Source organism: Rhea pennata, chromosome 2 (assembly GCF_028389875.1).
Source record: "Rhea pennata isolate bPtePen1 chromosome 2, bPtePen1.pri, whole genome shotgun sequence".
NCBI lineage: Eukaryota > Metazoa > Chordata > Aves > Rheiformes > Rheidae > Rhea > Rhea pennata.
The window spans coordinates 21,506,166-21,525,247 of NC_084664.1; the positions used below are offsets into that span (position 1 = coordinate 21,506,166).

General features: G+C 36.4%; 1 protein-coding gene across 1 annotated transcript in view; it reads right to left on the minus strand.

The window, feature by feature from the left end:
• Positions 1-19,082, minus strand: part of PLXDC2 (plexin domain containing 2) — a 268,814-nt gene that overhangs the window by 121,273 nt on the left and 128,459 nt on the right. Inside the window, exon 3 of the mRNA XM_062569044.1 lies at positions 1,199-1,345. Coding sequence (XP_062425028.1) covers positions 1,199-1,345 — 147 coding nt within the window. The remainder of the gene's footprint in view (positions 1-1,198; positions 1,346-19,082) is intronic.

The following is a 19,082-nucleotide window of genomic DNA, read 5'->3' on the forward strand; positions in this document are numbered from 1 at the left end:
GAAACTGTGTTAAGAAAATAGCTGATACAGAGTTTTATTAAAACTATCCCAAAGACACATATTTGCCTGAACCCTCTGTATTTCCACTGTCTCTGGCTCCTTACAGTCTCTTTTTTCGGCTGTGAGAACGATATTTTATATATTGGACTCTTTGTTAGTCGGACTTCGTGGATTTATCATCCCACTTTGTTTTTTTGCATTCTGACCTAGATCTCAGGTGTTTCTTCTCTTTCACACATCTTCCTCTAAGACAGTCACCTAGCTGGTGAATTTACTGGTTCTAGGAAATAATAGATAAACCCAGAGAAAAGATTAATTTAACTTTGTTTTCCTCTCAGCTTAAAACTGCTAACCCTCCCCACTCCTCACATCTTTTAAAATTGTACAAATTTAAAATAAAGCATCAACTATTTTTTTAATTGCCAGAACCCAATGACATTTTGTTGAAGCTAAATAGGTGAATAGATGAAACAAGAACTTCATGAACCACAATTCTGAGTTCTAATTCTCTGTATTTAACTGATGTTAATATCGGCCCTCCTACCTATGCAGTTTTTAGCCACAGGTCAGATCTGGGAAATCATGCAGTGTTTAATTACATCTGCAAGTGAGTACATTATTTTCATATTCATTTTGCCAGGCAGCATGGCTACTATTAGTTAAACAAAACTGTTAGCCTGGAAGTGTTATCTATCTCTTTTGTTACTATTTAACAACAAATAAACAGTGCTAATAACATTTTCTCATGAGTTTTATTAGTTCTCCACAAAGAAGAAAGTGCAACATCTTATACAGAACGGAAGTGCAAACACAGGTATGCTCCATGGCACCCCTAAAATTACACAACTTAATCCTGAATCCAGTTCTGTTGTTTGAAGTCAACGGCAACACTCCTTCTGACTTCAACAGCACGAGTAATTTACTGTTTGATAGCTTGCGATCTATCTCTAAAAGCAGAGGTGAAATTAAAGTAAATCTGGAAGGATATCTATGAACGACTGTTACAGCAGCTGTGAAAAGGCAACCTGGAATCTTTTCATAGTAGCACTGTGCAGACTTGCATAGCTTAACTACAAATCCAAAGATGAAGCCCTGCAAACAGTAGTCACGATACTTGGGTAAGTACTGCTATATCAGTCACTGGTGAAAAATATCCATGTCAGTCAAAGAAGAAAGATACAAAAGTACAGTAACTTACTGCTGCTTGCCGATGGGTATTGGAAAGAATCCCATGGATCTTTACTTTGTCTTTCTCCATTTGGTCTATGTTGACCCACAGATCCCGGCTGGTAGAATCATATGGGCCATATGTCCTTGAAGTATAATAATTATGATCTGTATCCTCCTGAGAGGGAAAAACACACAGCAAATCAGATTAGAATGGAAAGTACATCTTAGTTTTATATAAAACTCACTTTTGAAATATTGAGTTCCATTGCTCCTGAGAACTGCAGAAAAGACCAAATTGTGAGTCAACAGACAAGAAAAAAGTACAACACGCAAATTTATTGCTGAAGACAGCTCTGTTTCTAACCTAAACAGTAGATAAGGCAAACACTTACCTCATGCAATTGTCTTATGTTATGATAATAGTTTTTACTATCCCCAAATCCTAATCATACAGTTCCCATAACCTCATCAGTAAAATGTATGGCAAGATGAATGATGTCTTTTAAGGAAAGATGACCGCTAAATTCATGTAAAACCTGCCACATTTTAACAACAGCAATGAGCAGTTCTTACAGCTAGCACTTTAAAAAGGGTTGTATTTTCAAACATTTATAAATATAATTTATTAGGCTATCCTTTATGAGCACATAATAATGTAAAAATTTGAAATCTTATTATGTAAAATTTAATATGTGTTTAAAAATCCAAGTACAGAAGTTCCAAAATTTTTTTCAAGACAAGCGTTTCTTTGTGCTGAGATTGTATAGAGTATTTAACATACAGTCTCTGTACTGAAAGGTTTTACATCTAATTTAAAATAAAAAAGATCACCAATGATAGAATATAGAAATCTATATGGGAATGAAATGTAGTAATGGCAATTCTTCTTTATCCTTATAAAGTCCTTTCTCTACAGAAAAATGCTTTACTACAAAAGTCGGAGTAATAATCCCTCTCTCTATTTTTTTAACAGAAGGGGAAAGAAAAGGTCATAGAACAAAGAAATAATAGTACCCATAATAGAATCAAAATTTTCTGAGATCTATTCCTGTGATCTAGCTTACATACACATGACAATAATTTCACTTCAAGATTATTTTGTAAATAGAAAATTATTTAAATATTTGTTATTGCCAGATATCACTGATGAAGAAAAATGAATGTCATGGGTGAGAAAGTAAGGCCTATTAGCAGCTATGATGGCCTACACCCTCCCAAAAAGTATGTTTGACTACGAAAGGAAGCAGAATTGCTTGGTCTGAGGTCACAGATGAAACACATCTCAGGTTCCCAGCCTTCCTTAACTTTTCCCAGTTATTGTAACAGTAAAATATTTTAAATGAATTTTAACAGGATTGTCTACTTTCTGCTAAATGGCTACAAGAAGTACTGTAAAAAAAGTATATGCTGATATTTCACAATTTTTTCCTCCAAGCAAAACAATCAAATTTTCAACGACAAACTATTTTAAAATTAGAATTTAGAAAATAATGTGGCATAGAAAATGGGAGAAGAGGGCTTAGAATTTAGATTTAGAATCCTCCCCCCCCACCATGATGAAAAATTGCAAATGCACAAGTCCTTCACCTGTACCACTTCCTATACCCAACAAGCAGCATGGGACTCCCCTAATATGGTCCCTTGTTTCTGTGTAGACCCAAGACCCCCTCAACATGACCTGATCCTGAGAACATTCATAATCCTTTTCTACTGGGTTGATCCTGAAGATACACTTTTCAAGGGCTTACATTCTAGATGAAGGGGTTCATTGTCTAGGTGAAATATATTGCCCATAAATCCTGTTTCACCTGAAGGTCATCCTATATTAACATCATTACTGATTAATTTTAACTGTTGCAGATACCATCATGTTATTTTCTCCTTGAGGTTTTCTACATCTTCTGTTGCAGTTTATATGGCGAGATGCACTTGCCCAGTAAATCTCAGTGATGACATTTTTGAAGCAACTTCTAACCACCTCAACAGCTTTAGGTTAGTCCTAGGAGTAAACATAATTAAAACTACCCTGTCAGGAAGATGAGAGAAAAATCACCTTATCAAATTCTTTTCTTCTTTAATGCTCAACAGCAACAGTTATTTCTGTCATGTATACAGAGGAGCTATAGTAGTTTAAAAGGTTTTGACAACAAAGATATATTTTCCAAGTCTAGTTTATCATTCTGACAGAGTTTCCACAGAAGTTAAAGGTTACACTTAAAGTCTCACATAGTTACACATAAAGTCTCAAGGAAAGAGTCCCAAGAGACAAAGAAGGAGAAATAACTACAAAAATAGCTTCTTTAGATAATCACGCAATATTTATACTGTAGTTAAAACAGTGTGCAGATTTTTTCATTTTCAGGTTTTCATGATTAACGAAAACAAACTACTGCAGTTACAGACTAGCAGCTAAACTGCCAATTCCATAGCAAGGGGATGGATATACTGAGTCTAGCTGGTTGCTCTATAAGACTATTTTAAACAGTATCTTGATCCATGCTTAAAGGAGACTCTTTAAACATCTTGCAACCCAAACATTTAGATTATAGCCTCTGGCTCAATAATTTTTCCAGTGTGCACAGAATAATTATGTATAAATAGCTATCATATTTTGTGTAAAAATGTCTCATTTACTGTTATAATTCAAGTAAAATAACCTTGGATACTTCTGAAAGGAAACATCAATTTATACTTGGATGATGGAAAGAAATAGGAATTCCTGTTATTCATTGGAAAAAGTTCATAAGCTTCACATATATGTATTTTATAAGTGTGCCATTAAATATTTCTCTCGCACCCTAATTTTTATTTCTACTCCCTATAACTTTGCAGCACAACTATCATAAGGAACATGCAGCTAATTACCTAAGTTAGGCCGAGAAGTTTAGCTCAGGAGCTCTGGTAAATTTAGGAACCATGGTTATATTCCAAGTTGCTGACTTTACAGTTTGGAACACGCATTAGTATTGAAAATAAACTGCTAGATTCTTCCTTAAGTCCTCAAGTATACAGAAGTGCTTTATCGGTATTAGTCTATACCCATGAGTTCTCATTCTGACCAGCTGATTTATGGACTTTGACTGATTATACCTGTTTCATAATTCCATCACCTACAGATACTATAAGAACGAGGAAAACTGTTTCAGAATTTATGTCACATTTGGGTGTCAGATACTGACTTATTAAGAAAATTTTTATAGCCACCTGACAGACAGATGGAGTTCTGCAGATATGCAGAATTATATATAAATACAGGTATGAAGAAGCATAATCTCTACAGTGTCCCCAAATGAAAGAACATGCAGAGGAAGCAGAGAACTTGTCTGCTACTACTTCATGAAGAAACAAAAATATCTCTAAGGGAGCTGGCAGCTACATACAGGGAACACTTTCCCTTTTTTCTTTCTTTCTTTTTTTTATTTTCTAGCTATTTTTTTGAGAGAGGTATTACTGTCCATTGCTTCTCTAGCAGAAGTCTTGTCCAAATATTTTATGTATATAAAGAAGGAAGTAGCTCTCTTCTACTGATAAGCAGAGCTTATAAGCAAAAGATTTTTGCAGAGACTTTGCACCAGCTATGAAGATTACTGCTGTTAACCTTTGTGAGTATAAAGCAAACATTTATTAAAACTTTTCTCATAACTCTTCTCTTTTGGGGAAAAAAGTTATTTTTTTACCTGAGGCAACCCTCTATGCTGGGTTGCCATCTTATTGTAAATTGTAAAGAAAATTAATTTCTTAGAGATTTCACAAGGGATAATGTCTGATGACACCTTGAATTCATTCTCATACTTCTTCAGCTACAACTAATTTTTTTCATGAGTGCTGAATGCACACAGCATTCACGAAATCTCAGCACAACAGAAGATTAAGCCTTCTTTAAATTCCAGGTGTTCAGTCCCTGTCAAATTCAATGACTGAACATCCATTTCATATGCTACATATACGGATACTCCCGTATACAAACACGGATACAAATACAGTCCAAAGATCCCATGCCCATTTCCTCAGGAACTGGTTGTCCTTCACAGATTAAGATTTCAAATGTGTTAGGTGAGCAGTGACAGTCAAGGAAGTATGAGGCGCCTATGTGTGATATTTCAAAGTAACAACTAAATTACAGTACTGAAATGCATTCAAATTGCTAACTAGGATTCTGGCCAAAGGTATAATTGAAAATAGCTAATGAATAAACTACCGCAACATGAAACAATACAGTTATCTCTCACTGAAATACGACACCATGACTCAATTATGATGTGATCAAATATGGGACTCTGCAAGTTTAATTCTTTCTTTCATTTTTTTTTCTTTAACAGAAATTGAAAGATACTGTAACCCCCTAGGAGACAGAGGACATTATCAAGCAAGATTTAAGGTTAATAAGAGCTTCAGCTGAATCCAGCTCTTTGAACATTCTAGTTCAAATGCTGGATCCACACCACAGAAGTTACTGAATGAAAAATTTTGTCTTACATATCTGTAAGGCTGTAACTAAACCAGCTAGTAACTTCAATCAGAGAAAAGGCAGCTAGTATGCAAGGATGAGCTCTACTATTTTTCAGTATAAAATAATCCATTTTAGTTTCTTTTTAGTTGAAGGAAGAGAGAAAGATATTGGCAAAACAAACCACTATAGATGAGACAGCCAGATGGCAGTTTTAGCTTTGATGACCCTCCCCAACTTGAATCCATTGGATATCACATGGCTTCAGTTCACACAGCTCTTAATTTGTCACTAAATTTACTTTAAAAGTTAAAGAACTGTTTGTGATCTGATGGATAAAAGAAGCAAAACTGAAAACATCCAAGGCTGTTAATCTTCAAATAATAGGAAGGAAATTTTATGAATTATTGACAGCTGCAGTAGAATATAATTAAACTGCATTTAATGAGATAACCCCTGTTATCTTTATCAACTTTATTTGCTGAAATTGTATTGTCAGACTTTGATTGTGACAATAGCACAATGAAGAAAATCTGAACCCATCAAGGAAATGAAGTTTGACTTAAATAAGCGCCTAAACTTATCACTGTAAAAGGAAGATGTGGTGTCTGATTTCTAACAAAATGCACTATTCCCTAAATACTGATAAAATCATGGATTAAGCATATTTGTAATTTAACTGAAGGTGCCACTTGTATAGCGCTGGGACTGCCTCCCCCCAAAAAATACTATCACTAAGAAATTTATCATCAAATACCAAATTAATAAAATCATCTTTAATCCTGAAGATAATGTGAACATTTTTAGTTGAGTAGCTTATGAAATTAATCAACTCTGTTTTCCAAAAGCAGCATTTGTAGAATAAGATGGAAAAAGTGGTAGGACAAAGCAGGCAATTATATATTAAAAATAGAGTGTATTTCAGGAAGAGAACACAGATAATGAAATGTAGCTTGGGAAATTTAGAGGAAGGAAATGAGCTATCAAAGAAAAGTATTTCCCTGGTGAGGAAAAGCCATTCTAGCAATTCTTTTCACAGCAAAAAAACCCTCTGCCCATTAAAATAAGCCAGAAACAAGGGGAATCAGCACATATACAATGAAACTAGCAGCCTCAAACACCAATCACACTATTGCCAGATCTCACATTACACTTGTTATCCTCTTGCTTTATCTCAGCCCACCCTACCAGTAAAATATAGCTAAAATTGATTTCTGAATTCTTTAAGATTTTTGTTAGAAAACTGCTCTTAGAATTCTAATTATTAGTATCTTCCAGCTAAAACCAGCAACAAGAGTGGAGAACAGAAATGACCAGTAATGCAGGACTCTACTTCCCCCTGCATTGCTGCTCACTGTAAGCCTCTTCGAGCCCGCACACTTTCAGGCACTGGGAAAGGCTGAAGGAGTCACACTGTGGATTAGACAAGACAGAGGAAGCACATGTGTCTTATATTGCAATCATATTTTCTGATTTATTCACCTTTTCTTTCAGCAGGCACTAAAAAAGACAGGAGTGGCAGGCATACAAGGAGAATTTCAAACACATCAATCCAACAGCCATTAGCAGAGGAGATGAGGGAGTATGGGGAAAAAATATCTGTGCGGAGATGGTATCCTAAAAGGAAGATTAAGACCAGAGAAATTGGGGAAAGAGACCGTTAACTGTGCTGCTTCCATATAACTGCATTTTAACACACAGAGTACCATAATTATAATCAAAACATAATAGTGTTGCAATTTTACAGCTTTATTGTATCTGATAGCTGAAGAACTCTGAAGAATGCTTAATTTGAACTGGCCTCTCAAAAAATGAATGCACCAATTTCAGCTGATAAGCTGCATGTAAACCACTGCATGAAAGTCTTGCAGAGGATACATACAGTAGCTGCTCACTTAGGAAGCAAAACTGGTACAAGTGGCTCTCTCATGGTCAGAAGCACTGATCTCATTTCTTAAAGGGCTTTATATCAAGGATAAACTCCTTGTTGCTGTTCACTTTCTTAACAAAAGCATTTGTTCTGCATGAATCTCTCTGTTGAGGAAACATGCAATTTACAACACTGCCTTATCGCTTTTACAACGACAAAACTATTGGGTTTATGCACGTCTTCATTTTTTAACATCTGATGTGAGATGCACTTAAGGAATATATGTCTTCCACATATTGCATATGTCTTCCACATCAACAGTCAGCAGGAATCTGAAGATAGTCTCCAAACTTCACCACTGATTATATGAGCTTGAGCAAAATCCATTCTGAATAGCTTAATATCATGTCTAGCAAATGAGGGAAACCCAGTTTAACAAAAGAGGAAATCCTTTGCCTACACGCGTTGGCATTAAAAACTTTACCTCGTGCTATCTTCTTGAGGAAAACTACACAAGTGCTCTGCATAGTCCAGAAACCCCGTCATTTGTGTACAGGAGGCCTCAAACTTTGGGGTTTTCACAGGACACATAGGGCCAGTGGAGAATTCACTTTGCCTGCAGTCTCACAAATTCATATCTGGAAATGGTTACTGTAAAAAAGTCAATGATGTCTTCAGCTGGGCTAGAGCAAAAGGACAAGAGTCATGAGCCCTTTAAGGCTTTAAAAGCTCTGTCTCATCTCGAACTCCAAAGGTTTTAAACTGCATTTGTCTGTCCGAGCAACTGACAGCACCTCTAAAGGAGTCACACTTGCTGACAGGCAGGTTGGCAGAGAAGGATTCCATAAACCTACTATTAATCCAAAAAAAGCTACTCAGTCTTTCAGGTTATCATGAAAAATCAAGTTGGAGCCACTGTCTTTTTCATGATATTTAGCCACCTATGGAAGGAAAGTTCCCCTTGGGAACTGCTATACAGCTTGGTTACGAGTCATTACAGTGGTCTGCCAAACCCCCTCGGACAGTTTTGTCCTAAGAGACAAGCTTCAAAAGAACAAAAGTCATTGTCACGCCTTACTTAACAGGAGAAGAAGCAATAAAGCTGCTCAGAAAAGTCTGCGGTAAAGAAGTATTTTTTTACACAGTTTTGTTTCTGATTCACTGGATCAGGATTTTAGGAATGACAATCTCAAAATCAATCTTTGTTAATTGCAGTGTAGCATTCTTTCCACTAAGAAAAAATAATGGAAATGACTGCAAAAAAATGAAAATGCCTGGCAACAATTCTGGTATAATTCTGAAACATATTACGTAGCTTTTATTTTCTCATTTTTTAAACATGTATAAATGACTAAAGTGCTCAAAAATCTGAAACTCTAAACAGCAGTTGTTCATATTAAAGATAAAAACTAACGTGCTCACACTACCATGCATCATCGGTTACTGTTACAACTCCGTATCTCCAAACAGCGCCATTCTCAGGGGCTCATAACTGCAGATTATGCCATATATCATTACATTTCTGTCTAGCTATGCAGCATTTAAAGACTAAATATTTTACTCCTTTAAAAAGTTCACTTCTTCTGTGGAATATAACCAACAACAGATTTCTGAATGCATGTGTTTTTACAAACATACAAGCACACTTGTGCACACTTTTTTCCTAAAATGCAGCGTAAGTTCCGAGTTTTAAATTATCCCTTTTTTGGAGCGAGATATTAGAGCAACATTAAGCTCTCCCTAGCCTATTTCACTTTCTGTTACATATTCAGAAGCTGAGACTGCTAAGTTCTCCTTGTTTCACATTCTTTAGCCCTTATCTACTGGGAAAAAACCAGCAGGAAAATAGAGCAACGAAGACCTAGCAACTCTGAGGCCTCACATGGCAAATCTAAATTAGGATGAAAAGTGTTAAAGATCTGAAAGATTAAATTAATATTAGCAGCTGTAGTTTCTAGTTGATCAAGACTTTATGTAGGACAGCCTGGGACACTGCCTCCACAATTTCTCATGTGTGTTGTACTTCCAGAACAGTTAATATAATGTTGCTTGGATGTGTCAGGGCTCACAGCTGAAATTGTGAAGCAATCAGTTGTAAGCACATGCACAATCAATATTAAGTTGATACTGGCAGGAACACACATTTATTAATGTGCTAGACTTTTACCTGTGGGGATGAAGCCTAATTTGAAGCTTTTAAGGGTTTTGTACATTCACCTCACTCAGCACCAGTCTTTGTCGAAGTCGTGCTGCTCAGTTTAGCCTGACAGCAGTATGGTCTTCAAAGAGCAGAACTATGCTAAAAAAGGTAACAGAGGTTGCAAAGGGAACCAGACTTTCAACATTTCAGATTGTTGCCCCGACACACACAAAATACATTAGCTTTACAAGTGGTACAATTCTCATGCACACAATTCACAGATGAATATTTTGGAAGCAGTCAAGCAATTACAGAAAATTTTGGCTAGTGCAGAAAGAGTTGAGAAGAAATTCTGAAACTCTAAATCTACTGTTGTCCTTTGCATAACCCTGCAATTTAGCCTAGACATTAAAGGACAAACTGCATCGCTATGACTTCTCTGGATAACACTGAGTTTAAACAGATTTGCAACCAAAACTTCTAAACTGAATAAAAGTCAGTTTAATCAGAGCAGTTTCTAGTTTAGCTCTCACATACGTTAAAAATTTTTTTTTAATTATTAAAATATATTTCTGGGTTAAACAGGAGATATTATACAAAATTTTAAAATTATCATTCATGTCTTTTTAGAGAGAAAGATAGAGATGATTAAGCTGTTGCCAGCTTAACAACAGTTAAGCTGTTGTCCTGACTTCTACTAGTCTTTGGAAAGTTTATGCTTTGCTTTGTAAAAGGTATGCATTTTGCTCTGTTCATATTTATTTTTCCATATACACCTGTAACAGTTCAATTCAGATATTCCATACATGAATATCAGAGAGAGTACTACATACACTTTTATCAGACTGTTCTTACCAGCTGCAGTTCTTAAGACATTTCTTTATTTGATCTTGCAGTCATGCTCAAAAAAAAAAAAAAAAAAAAAAAAAAAAAAAAAAAGAAAGAAAGAAAGAAAGGAAGAAAGAAATCCCTTGAGAGTGCCACAACTGTAAGACACAATATTTAATCTAGACACTTGATGAGGCACACGTTGGCTAGACAGGCATGTCCCAGTCACTCCCTGTGCATAACAATAGGGTCTAAACAAGCTTTCCATAGGAGCCCCAAGTACTCTGTAATTACTTAAGCAAGGTTAAGACACTAAGTAACCCTTTTCTGCTGTCTCTGAAAAGCTCCACTGCCACAAAGATAAGGCTAACAGGAAGAAATCAACATGCTATACAATATTAATGACAGTGATAACCTTGGTAAACTCACAAGCTTCAAATATAAGTCAAGTTAGAGATATGACAATATTTTCAATGATAACAGTTTCTATTTTCATTTGTTTTAAATACAACTAAAAAATTTAAACCATCTTCTCACTTCCTATCACTATGTATTGGGTTTTTGCTTTATAAAGGAAAAGGATGTTTGTGGCACTTGCTTATAAGTTTGGAGGGAAGATGTTTCAAACACATTCTCACCAAGCGTGCTAAAATTCGCGGTGCCAGTCTGACCGTTACAGTCCCCCAAAGAGCATAGACGACACTGCTGATCTGGGGAAGTCCCATCAGTGGCCTGCTAACTCAATGGCTAAACTCAGTAGCAGCATTTGGGAGGCAGATTATGCCTGTTCTTGCCATGGAAGGCCCATTTCTTCTCATACGCCAGGAAAGAAGCATCCATACTCTGGCTGAGGTGGGAAAAAACAGGAGGAAGCTGCTTGTTTCGCTGAGTATACTCTGCAAGAGGGGGATACCTGTGAGACATCATGGCATTTTATCCCTCCAGGCATTTTATACTTGTAGCAACTGTATGAGATCAGAGAGATATTACTTCCCTCTGCAGTTCATCCTCCTTCCTATTTTTTGCATTACCAAGACTACTAAAAGAATATGCTAGAAGAGAACACTTTCATTTATTTAAAAAATGTTAACAGGAGCCTTTGAGAGGTCATGCTGCTTGATACAAATATGCAAAGTGAAACTCCAGTAACCCTGTCAATTCTCTCTTCTGTACTTCCTTTAAATGCTGTGCCACTAAACGTGCAGTGAAGGCAAATGGAAATCTTCTGTTTTTTTTTTTTTTTTTTTGTTTATTTGTTATTCAGACAGCCTTTTGTTGAAGACTCTCCAAAACTGACATTATGAATTTTGTATTCCAGAAATGAAAACACTATTTTCTTAACATAAAAGAATTTTAGCCCGTGAAAAGCTAAACACTCCACACAAGAAGATGCCCTAGTGTTACAGAGGAAAGTGGGACAAAAATCTGTGATTTACATTATTTTTTTAAATTTTTCCTCAGTGTATGACATACAATAGCTATTAGGGCTGTTTTTTCAACAGTTGACAAAAAGGTCAACAGGTATTTTTTGTAAGAACAAATGCATATTTCACAAATTGAGTTTTCTTAATTGTCATCCCCTTCTTGTTATAGATTTTGAGCTTTGGCCCTATATATTATACCCTTTGAAAAGTCTTCATGCAAACAAAATGCAGAGAGGCCATTGCCTTCCTGGTAAACGATGAAAGCTGTCAAGCTATGACTGCTGTAATTTAACAGACAGTCGAAGGATGTGCCTGACCAAATTTCAAATGGTATATCTATCTGCTTACGTGCCAAGTGGATACTTTTTGGAGATAAAAGATAACTGACTCTCCCATATTGCGGTAACATTAAAGATTTTCAGAGAGGTATGGAATAATTCATCGGTGTCAGCAGGATTACTAAAGTTTTGAAAATCTACCCCTAAACATTGGTCTTATGGAAACGGAAATTATGTGGCTTAGCGTAACAACTTTTTCCTTACCTTGCTGAATGCCCCTGCAGTTACAACTCAATGCAGGGTTCACCCTCGCTCCCTGCTCAGAGCTGGCTGTGCACAGTCACTGCACACTATTAAATCAGATAGGACTGTTTGCTGTGCACGGGTCGAACTGAACACAGTCCTCCGCTTTTTGGGCAACTGAATCAATACTAAGTTTCTCATTTTCCCATCTCTATCAGCAGTGCTCTTACCCTTCTGCATGAGCTGCCTCCCTAGTGAGGGCATCCCAAGATGAACTGCAGATGAGAAGGCCAGAAAGGAAGCGGCTGGAGAGGAGACATTTCCATTCTCCTCAGCCACACTAATGCTCAGCTTTCACTAGCTGAATCTACTTTCACATAGCTTCTGCAGGCAAGGCTGAGACGTGTACGATAAAATAATTAATTCAGAAAAGTACAAGGTCTGCTGTTGATACTTCTCATAGCTCTTTTCAGTCATGACTTCAGTGATTCTGGAGTAATTGTAAAGTGCTTTAGGAACTTGGAGATGAAGAGGGATATGGAAAGGTAAAATATCATCAAGAAATTTCAAAGGTAGATGCTATGCTATTACATTCTGAATCTCCTGTCTCTTTCCTTACTATAAAAATTCATTATCATCAGCATGTTAAATGTCATGTGTGCTGACACAGCTAAGCATGTGAAATGAACTCAAGATTACCACAGAGAACTACGAATTCCCTTACTTGGGAGTAGGGAAATTTGTTTTTAATTTCTTTGATTTTCCCCCCCCCATGATAGTTAAAAAAAAAAAAAAAAAAAAAAAAGTAGGAATGAATCTCATCTCCAGTCTCAGCCTTTTTATTTTTTAGTTATATCCGAGCTATTAGTAGAGTCATCATTCCTTGAGTTTAGACTGAAAATAATGGAAATGTTGATAGGCCCTTGCTATAATAGTTTTTGCAGGGCTGGCAATGAATTCAGTCCAGCTAAATACTTTAGCAAGACCCAACAAAAGTGTCAAAATTACCTTGATTTATGTAAGCAGTGAATCAATTCAGTACAAAAAGATATATGATGCTTTTGTCTAGTTTACCATTTTGCAGCTGAAAGTCTGAAAGAAAACAAGACAGTGATATACTGGTCTGCTGGCTAGGTAGAAAGTATGACACCAGTGGTGGAAAACTCAGCTGGACAGAGAAAAAAAGAGTGAGTAAATTAGCAATTTCCCCAGATTCTAACTTTAGTTGCAGGTAACATAAGAAAGTTATCAGAGAACCACTGGATATAGCAATAATTTAGGGAAATTTACACTTGATTGAGAATCTGAAGCAGCTTCCTTTAAGCATGCTCAAATACTTTTTACCTAACTCCATGTGAAACATTTTTTTCCTAAACTGACTCTGAAAAAAAGATGACGATTGTGCTGAAAATAAATGGCATTCTCCATCGAATAGCAAGGTAACTTTCTAGAATAAACTCTAGGAAAATATGAATAAAAACATTTTAAAACAGTACCTGAGACTTCAATAACAACAACCTATTCTGAACAAAATATAATAAAATCTGTTCTGAAACTCTGTATGAAAAAAATCATATAAATCTTACTCTTTAGTTATTATTTGATATTTAATAGAAAATTTTATCTCTCTCAAAAAAATAAATATTACATTTGATAACAATGCTTTTTATTTTCTAAATCATGTTACATAAAAAAAGCAAGAGATATCCCTGAAGGTTTCAGTGCAACTCCAGCATATTTTAAGCATGTTCTTCCAGTACCTGTCGTGTAACCTTTAAGCTTCTAGCTATGAAAATAATAATATGGCATTTAATTTAGTGAGTGGATGTCAACAAGAACCCAAGAACAGCTGTACCCTCTTAGGCCAAGTGCTCTTTTAGTCCAGTATCCTGTTCCCCAGAACCGACCAGTAACACCTCTGGGAAAAGTAGACGAACTGGGGAAAGCAGTAATAATTTCCCATTTTCCAAAAGTCCAGTGATCTGCTACTCGGGAACTCCCTTCATGTTTAATAATCTGTGAAAAATTTGTATTCCATTAATTTGTCTAATTTTTTAAAATTTGGCACCTGTAACATTCTATGTCCGTGAGTTCTGCAGTTTACGCAGTTTAGTGATGTGCCGTAGTGAGGAATCAGATGGAAAGCTTGTTAAATCCTCTACAATGTTATGGAAACAACAGAGCAATGAACAGTATACATTCAAAGAGGGACTTACAGTCTTAAATTACAGTTCCTTAAACCATTAAAAAAGTGTGGTTTAAACGCGACTCAGCATGGTCTAAAGCAACACAAGACAGGGTCTTAAATGATGCAGAATACGATGTGATGTTACCTTCAGTTGTAAGACATGTTTTCTCGAACAGTATTTGAGCCCTGCTTCAGCAGGTATTTGTAACTGGAAACAACAGTAAGCTCCGGTTACACCAGATGACCAAGGGTTAATCAAAGAATGAAAAAACACTCACTGACCTACAAGAGAAGTTTGAGTATTCTCTCTCTCCTTTGAATACATTCTCTGCATACAGTGAAATCATATAATATTGTAATTATTAATGATAGACAAGAAACAACTATATTTGCATAAAATCAGAAATAAAAATGAATGCAATTCTTGGTATGAGAATGATTTTGAGAATAGCCCAAGATATGCTGCAGCTATATAATTAAATCAATAAAAGTATATTTCTATAAAATAAAATAAAATTTGCAGTTTCCCCTATTTTGGGCCAGGGGAGCTCAATAAGGTAGTCTCTGATCTGTCACAGAATTAAGAAGCTTAAGAGAGGAGATATGACAGATAACATTGATTTTCTCTTTGGTGTTTTAGATTTCCTTCAAGTGGCTTTCTGCAAATACAGATTTCAGAACACAATTATTGTTCTTTAAAGAATCACTAAACATGAGTTATAAAACTGTGTAGCTGCAAAGCTTCATTCCTCCCCAGATGTATTTCAAATGCTCAAAACTCAAATAAAATAAAATAAAAAACTAAAGGCTGGTTAAACTTTTGTACTAAAGTTGTGTCATTTTTCTACTTTATAGTCTACAATAAAATGTGATGATGCATTAAAAAGAAAAAAAAAAACCCTTCCATTTAGTCATGGTGCAGAGATTAATAACATCCCTGATTTTTAATCATGATGCAGATTATTAGCATTCCTGATTTTATTAACCCAAATAAGTACATGAAAACCTTGTAAAGGGAACTCACTCTCACACTGCTGAGGATTATGGAAAAGGAGAGCAACATACAATTTAAGCAAAATATTTGAACTATAAATTCAAAAGCTAAACAAGCAGGCAACTCCACACAGATAATTAAAAGCTCTAATAGATGTCAAGTCAGAAAACAATCTTTAGAAGCAAATTGTGTCCCTCTATCCTAGCTTGTGATTAGTGAAGAGAGCAGAAACAGTCCTTAAGGTTGTGTGAACGAGGATGTTTTTCTTAATTACGTTCTTAGTAACTTGGAGGGACAGTGGTTTCAGAACACACAGTGCTAGTCACTGCTCCTTTTTTCAAAATCCTTTGGACACACACAGCTGGCACTGAAGCTTCAGGATGGCAAGGGAGAGGAGAGAACAAGAATAGAGACAGGCCGGGCCAAACAGTGATACTGTTTAGTTTTGAGGTTCATACATTTATGTGTGTCCAAGTTTTTCTGCTTTCCATGCAATGCACTAGAGCAGTAATTCCAGGAATGCCTTATCATTTATCCAGCTGAGTGAAATTTAACCTTAACTATTATTTTTTTCCTTGCTCAGACTTGCAGTAAGAGCACAGCGGTGGGCATGCTGACACTGCTGTCAGCAGCTAAGAGCAATTGCTCTCAAGTCCCGAGGGTCATAAAACTCAATCCCTTCTGTTGTTTTTGCCAGTCAGAATCAGACATCTTCACTTGCATGAGTGACTGGAACTGATAAGGGAGAAGCCTTCTTCTGAGAAGAAGCTCTGGGAGGAAATGCAAAATTCAGCAAAAGATTGTTGCCAGTATTAAATCCAGCAGTGTTGTTTTAATAGGGTCAAGACACTTTCCAGGTTTAAACTACAGGGATCATTAAAATTTACATTTCAAACATGTTTTTGGAAAATAAAGAAGGGAGGAGGAAAAAAAAAGTGAGTTGTGCGTCTTCAGTTAGTAACAACTCTATTTCAGTTAAAAGCAATGCACAGCAGGAGATATCAACTACACTCACAGGAATAAATGAATCATTTCACTAGTGAAAGATGTATTTGTTTTGCACTGAAATGGCCATCATTTTCCAGTGCTCACAACTACTGAGGTGAGGAGAGCGGAAGAAGGTACAGGCAAGTTTGATTTGACTTAGCATGCTCAACATGCTGTTTCTTGCCTGGAACTGAATCTTTTTCTGTCACACAGTTGTAATGATTCATTTTGTTATAAGACTTTATACGAAAAATGATATTTTTCCCACTCTTTTCATGGTACAAAGAAATAAAAACCTACTGTTAGCATGGCTGCATTCAGCTCAAGCCTGACTATGCTTTGATCTGTCATTTTATTGCTGTATTTCTTTCTGATATTTGAAGATTGCAAAACACTAGTTTTGATGTAGTAGCTCAAGAAAGTGGCCACCAGTTCTAAAATAATTCACTTGTCCCAAATTCTTTTTGCAAGGTTTGTCATCTCTTGCTAAAGTCAATGCAAGCTATACATTCATGACTGCCACATTTCAATTATTCAGAATTTTACTTTTCAGTATTGCGCTATTTAATGAGAGGTCACAAAAATCAGGGATAGAGAGCGATGAAGCAAAGGACTCAATCAAATTACCCAGGAAAAAACTGCAGCTGGAGCTGCTTATCTGGGATAAGGAGACAAAAACTAGAAATCCAGAAAGAGAATTACTTCAGTACAGAGCTTTACATAATAAGCTTTATTAATAAATAATAATAATAAATAATAAGACAGATTATATTAGCAAGCACTGTGGCAAAATGGAATGACTATGTAGATCCACTGCTGCTGGGGACCTGACATCCATACTAGATGCGTTTCAGGGATCAGTCACTTTCCTGGCTTAGGAAATGCAAAAGAGCAAAGGGCCACAAACACCTTGGCTACCGGCAGGTCATAACTCTATAGCTACCGTCCTTCAGGGGATCTACGCAGGGGTCAAACGTAGCCACAAATCTGAGTTCATGTTAACAACACTTTCACATATAAAACCAATTAGTTTGTATCAGTGACTTATTATAGTGCATGCTTCTCTCTCTTTTATGAGAGCATGTGAAAAAAGCTTACACATTTGTCCTAATTTTGCCCTTGGCAGACAGAAGAAATGTCAAACTAGACATATTCATTAATTGTATAAGACCTATTTTCACGGTCATTACTTTTTCAAGGACATACGGTGATTGCAGCTACAAATTCTACCCTACCCTTTGCATTTCCCACGTTCTACGTATTCTGAATAAAAGCCACTTATGAATTTCCTGAGAAGAGGAAGAGTGCTCAAAAAAAGAACAAACCACACTCCAAAACCAAACAGAACCAAACTAAAACCAAAACCAAACAGAACCAAACTAAAACCAAAACAAATGAAAAAAAGAAAGATTTTTTAAAAAAGAGAGTAGCAGCAGCTAATTATGAGAGGTAAAGGGGCTGTCAAGTTAGGCTTGAAAATATAAGCTAGTGTAACCTCAGAAATTCAAGAAATAACATCACTAGAAAGAAGAACTGTTGGTGATATGCTGTTTTTGACTAGTCCACCTGTTATCTCAGACTTTCCCCAACAAAATCCCTGCCTTTGAGATCCCTGTAACTATGGTGCAGAGCACATTTCCCCACTCAGCCTGGCAGGTGCAAAACTACTGAGGCTCTTTCCACCAGCAGCACCACCAGAAATTTATTTTCAATTAAAAGGAAAGAAGATTTTCAAGATTGTCATATTGTTTTTTAACACGTTTATGATGAATATTTGCTAAATTCTCATCTTACCCTGCAATCTCCAGCTTACTATCAGGTCTCCAAAAGGACCACATATTCCACACTCATAAAAGATCCTGCTTGTAACGGAGATTGTTGTTCCTGCCTTTTCCCTTCCTCTTGGCACTCTCAGTTTGGGGGATTTGTGCTACCACAACACTACCTGTGGCCCACAAAATTCTTATCTTCCAGCAACACAAAGGGTCTTAGAGGAGGTCTTGTCTCCTGCTTCCCCAAATCCTGCATGTTTCCTAAGGTCCTCCACTTCACATGGCTACAGCTCCATATAGTCTGCTAGTCTCTGCAATACACTTCAACTTCCAGAGGGTTGAGTTCAAGAGAACATCTTTATTCAAGAAAGCAATATGTGCATCATTTCACAGGATTTCCAATCTGACTGTCAGTTTCTAACAGATGCAAGAGGCAAAGCACTGCAGTAAAGATAGCGAGTGAATGTTCCCAGGCTCCCTAGCAGCTGTACGTGCTCTAGTCCTTGGACCAGAGAGACAACACCTGCATCATTAAACAGAATCTGATCATTATCATCTTTGCCACTTTTAGGAGCTGGTCCATATTGACTACTGTAAAGATGTGATGAACTGACTTGCAGTGCACTTCCTACAACCCTTGCCCAAAGGTTTTTTCACATACCTGTGAAGTCGCTCTTAAAACAGCCTATGAATTAGGGCTGATGGGAAACCTGGGATCGTGCTGCAGTGAAGTTAGAAAAC